The 4,370-nt window shown below is 41.5% G+C and overlaps 1 protein-coding gene across 1 annotated transcript; it reads left to right on the forward strand.

Annotated features, from left to right (window-relative positions):
• LOC109236366 lies at positions 2,082-2,708 on the forward strand. The gene is made up of 2 exons (XM_019402545.1): positions 2,082-2,150; positions 2,343-2,708. Exons 1-2 carry the CDS (start codon positions 2,082-2,084, stop codon positions 2,706-2,708), a joined length of 435 nt encoding a protein of 144 aa, XP_019258090.1.

The following is a 4,370-nucleotide window of genomic DNA, read 5'->3' on the forward strand; positions in this document are numbered from 1 at the left end:
TCGTAGCCATGATCGAGGAATTCCACAATGAAGCTAATATCAAGAAACCGACCATTCGGGAGGCCGAACCAGGAGAAGCCTTGTAGAATTGGACCGCGGATTCTTGGTAGTGTGGAACTATAAAAATTCTGAAAAAATGCAAGGTCAATTAAGGGCTTAGCTGTGCCTGTACTTTTGGTCAATTGCCTCCTTGAATGCTTAGACGTTCCCCTTTGGATGATATGAAAGAATTGCTTTTCCTAAAATCATTGCAAATCTATTTACCACTTTATTTATACATAGTTTTTCTTTTCAGTAGTCAAATTGATAAAAATCCGTATTCCACGATTATGACATGTAAAGAAAGCTTCAAGAAAAACGATCCCGGTTACGAGGAGTATGACGAAAGCATGATGCCTGATAACCTCCCGCAAGAGATCGAGCAGTTAGAGAACCAAAAAAAGGCTAATCTTGAAGAAACATATGTAATCAGCTTGGAAAGCAAAGACAACATGAAAGAAACACAAATCAGCACCCATTTAGAATCGGATTAGAAAGAAGAACTGGTCGAGCTCCTTCAACAATACATCAATGTGTTCACATGGTCATATGATGACATGCCCGGATTGAGTACCGACATTGTCTCGCATCGATTTCCCATCGATCCTGCCAGACCGCCAGTTAAAAAAAATAGAAAGTTCAAGCTAGATTTGAGTTTAAGGATAAAGAAGAGGTCACCAAGCATATAGAGGCGGATATGGTAAGTGTCTGCAATTATCCTACATGGTTGGAAATCATCGTACCAGTGCCAAAAAAGGATGGGATGATCAGGATATGTGTGGATTATCGAGGCCATAACAAGGCTAGTCCGAAGAATGATTTCCCTTTACCAAACATTCACATCCTTATCGACAATTGCGCAAAGCATTAGTTGCAGTCATTCATGGATTGCTTCACCGGGTACCACAAGATCCTGACGCATGAGGAAGACACGGAGAAAACAACATTCACTGTGCCATGGGGAGTTTATTGCTACAGGGTCATGTCATTCGGCCTCAAGTAGGCCGGTGCTACTTATATGAGGGCCATGACGACTCTCATTCACAATATGATCCACAAGAAAATCAAGGTATATGTGGACGATGTCATCATCAAATTCCGAAAGAGTGCAGAGCATTTGAATGACCTAAAGGATTTCTTTGAACATTTGCGGACATACAAGTTGAATCTTGTTAAATGTGCATTTGGAGTCCCTACCCTCGGAAAATTGTTAGGCTTCATCGTGAGCAGGAAAGGGATAGGATTGGATCCTTCAAAGATCAAAGACATTCAAGACTTATCGCCGCCCAAAAGCAAGAAGGACGTGATGAGCTTCCTTGGAAGATTAAAACACATCAGCAGATTCATAGCACAGTCTACGGTAACTTGCGAGCCTTTTTTTAAGCCATTATAAAAGGATGCTGCTACAAAATGGATAGAAGAATATCAGAAAGCTTTCAACGAGATCTAAGAGTATTTTTCAAATCCACCGGAAAGTTGTTGTTATTATACCTGTCTGTTCTGGAGAATGCATTTGGATGCATGATGGGACAACATGAACTATCTACTACCTGAGCAAGAAGTTTACACTATGTGAAGCCAAATACACTATGATAGAGCGGACCTATTGAATTTTGACTTAGATCGCTCAAAAATAAAGGAACTACATGTCGGCATACACCATACATTTGATGTCTTTGCTTGATCCGCTAAAGCACATCTTCCAATAGCTGATGCGTACTGGAAAGATGGCCAAGTGGAAGATTCTTCTCAGTAAGTTTGATATCGTGTACGTGATGCAGAAGGATATCAAGGGACAAGCATTATCCGATCATCTTGCAGAGAACCCAGTGGACATGGACCACGAACTGCTCGCTAAATACTTTGCAGATGAAAAAGTGTTGTTCGCCGGGGAAGATATCGCAGAGTCATACCTAGGATGGAGAATGTTTTTCGACTGAGAAATAAACTTCAAAGGAGTAGGGATCTGGGCAGTCCTGCTATGTGAGTCAGGACAACATTACCTAGGTTCAGCTAAGATAATGTTCCCCTGCACCAATACTATGGCTGAGTATGAACCATATATCCTCGGGATTAGGATGGAAGTTTACATGAACATCAATGAGCTTCTGGTCATATGAGATTCTGATCTACTGATACATCATGTCCAAGGTTAATGGGCTACCAAGAATCTCATGATACTTCTGTACCTACTTTGCGTGAAAGAGCTGTGCAAGAAATTCATCAAGATTGAGTTCAAACACATTCCCAGAATCCAGAACGAGTTTGTCGATGCTCTCGCAACCTTGTAATCCATGATGCAGCATCCTGATAAGAACTATATAGACTTTATTAGGATAGAGGTTTGGGATCAGGAGGCATACTATTTCCATGTAGACGAGGAGCCAAATGGTAAATCGTGGTACTACGACATCAAAAGGTTCCTTGAAGCAAGAGAATACCTAAAGAAGGCCACCAATGGTCAGAAACGAGCACTCAGAAGGCTAGCAAATCACTTTTTCCTTAAAGGGGAAGTCCTGTATAGGAGGACCTCGGATTTGGGTCTCTTAAGGTGTGTAGATGCTGCTAAAGCAACAAGATTACTAGAAGAAATACACACAGGAACATGCAGACCTCACATGAAATGTTTCACTTTGTCCAAGAAGATGTTGAGAGCCGGATACTTTTAGATGACCATGGAAAGAGATAGTATCTGTTTCGTGCAGAAGTGTCACCAGTGCTAGATTCATGGAGATTTAATCCGGGTTCCACCTAACAACCTGAATGTAATGGGTTCTCCTTGTTCGTTCGCCGCTTGGGGCATAGACGTGATTAGACCTATAGAGTCTGCCATGTGAAAAAGACACTGTTTCATCCTGGTAGCCATTGAATACTTCACAAAATGGGTCAAAGCCTTTACATACAAGGTCGTCAAGAAGAAGGTGGTAGCAGATTTTGTCCGTAACAACATAGTCTGTCGATTCGGGATACCGGAGTCGATCATCACTAACAATGCATCCAATCTCAACAGCGATCTCATGAGCAAAATTTGTGAGAAGTTTAGAATCATCCATCATAATTTCACACCCTATAGGCTGCAAATGAATGAAGCAGTTGAAGCAGCCAATAAAAACATTCAAAAGGATTTTACGAAAGATAGTGGACAATCACAAGCAATGGCACGAGAAATTATCCTTTGCCCGTCTAGGTTATCGCACCACCATGAGAACATCCACTGGGGAAATGCCATACATATTGTTATATGGCACCGAAGCTGTGACACCTACAGCGGTTGAGATACCATCCTTGAGGTCCATTCAAGAAGTCATGTTAGACGACGTAGAATGGACACGGGTCAGATAGGAGCAACTCATGCTCATTGACAAAAAGAGAATCGACGCAGTAAACCACAGTCAACTTCATCAAAATAGGATGGCTAGTGCATTTACCAAGAAGTTGACACCTTGGCAATTTACACCGGGGCAGTTGGTTTTGAAGAAAATATTCCCCCATCAAGAAGAAGCCAAAGAAAAGTTTGCACCGAATCGGTAGGGTCCTTACGTGGTCCATCGGGTATTGTCAGGGGGAGCTTTGATCTTAGTTGAAATGGACGGAAGACTCAGCACGAATCCCATCAACTCAGATGCAATCAAGAGATACTACATTTGAAGATAGTAGAATTAGGGATAGGTTGTAATAGAACTAAGCCCGACCTGACTTCCCATGGTGAGATACGTAGGCAACCCACGTAGGGTCCGATCTCCCTCTATTTTGTATTCGAAAATTCAAATATCATTTAGTATGTACTCAAAACTACGCCACGACTTGATTTTCTTCGGTAGGAGTACGTAAGAAATCCTCATCGGATTCAGTCGCCTGTTGTAATTGAACTACGTTCTAGCCTGATTCTTTTTGGATACATACGCAGTCTGAGTCAGACTTGGCAACTTCATTTTCGACCTGATTCCATTTGGATACGTAGGATGCCTGTGATAGGCTCGATCATCATCATAATTTCTTTATCATTACCCTCGAAATACGTTCAAACCTGATTCTATTCGGATACATAGGCAACCTGAAAAGGTTCGATTATAACCCTAGGGAAACCTTTGTAATGTATTTGTTTACAGTAGGATGCAATCTCGGCAGCATTAAGCTATGTCACCAAAGGCATCTCCACGAACCGACATCAACGGGACAAAGTCATCCAGAAATAGTGTTCGCGCCAGAAAGAATTTCTAAACATGTCATAATCCGGAATGATGACATTTTCCACAAAAATGAGTAATTTTAAAAATATTTTCTAAGAAAACTATCATTCCACCTACCGAACTTCGCGGCATAATCTCACT

Source organism: Nicotiana attenuata, chromosome 1 (assembly GCF_001879085.1).
Source record: "Nicotiana attenuata strain UT chromosome 1, NIATTr2, whole genome shotgun sequence".
NCBI classification, from domain to species: Eukaryota; Viridiplantae; Streptophyta; class Magnoliopsida; order Solanales; family Solanaceae; genus Nicotiana; species Nicotiana attenuata.

Coding starts and splice junctions, on each gene's coding strand:
- LOC109236366 (XM_019402545.1), top strand. CDS start 2,082: ATGGCTGAGTATGAACCATATATCCTCGGGATTAGGATGGAAGTTTAC. Junction 2,151..2,342: donor TGAACATCAATGAGCTTCTG/GTCATATGAGAT, acceptor TCCATGATGCAG/CATCCTGATAAGAACTATAT.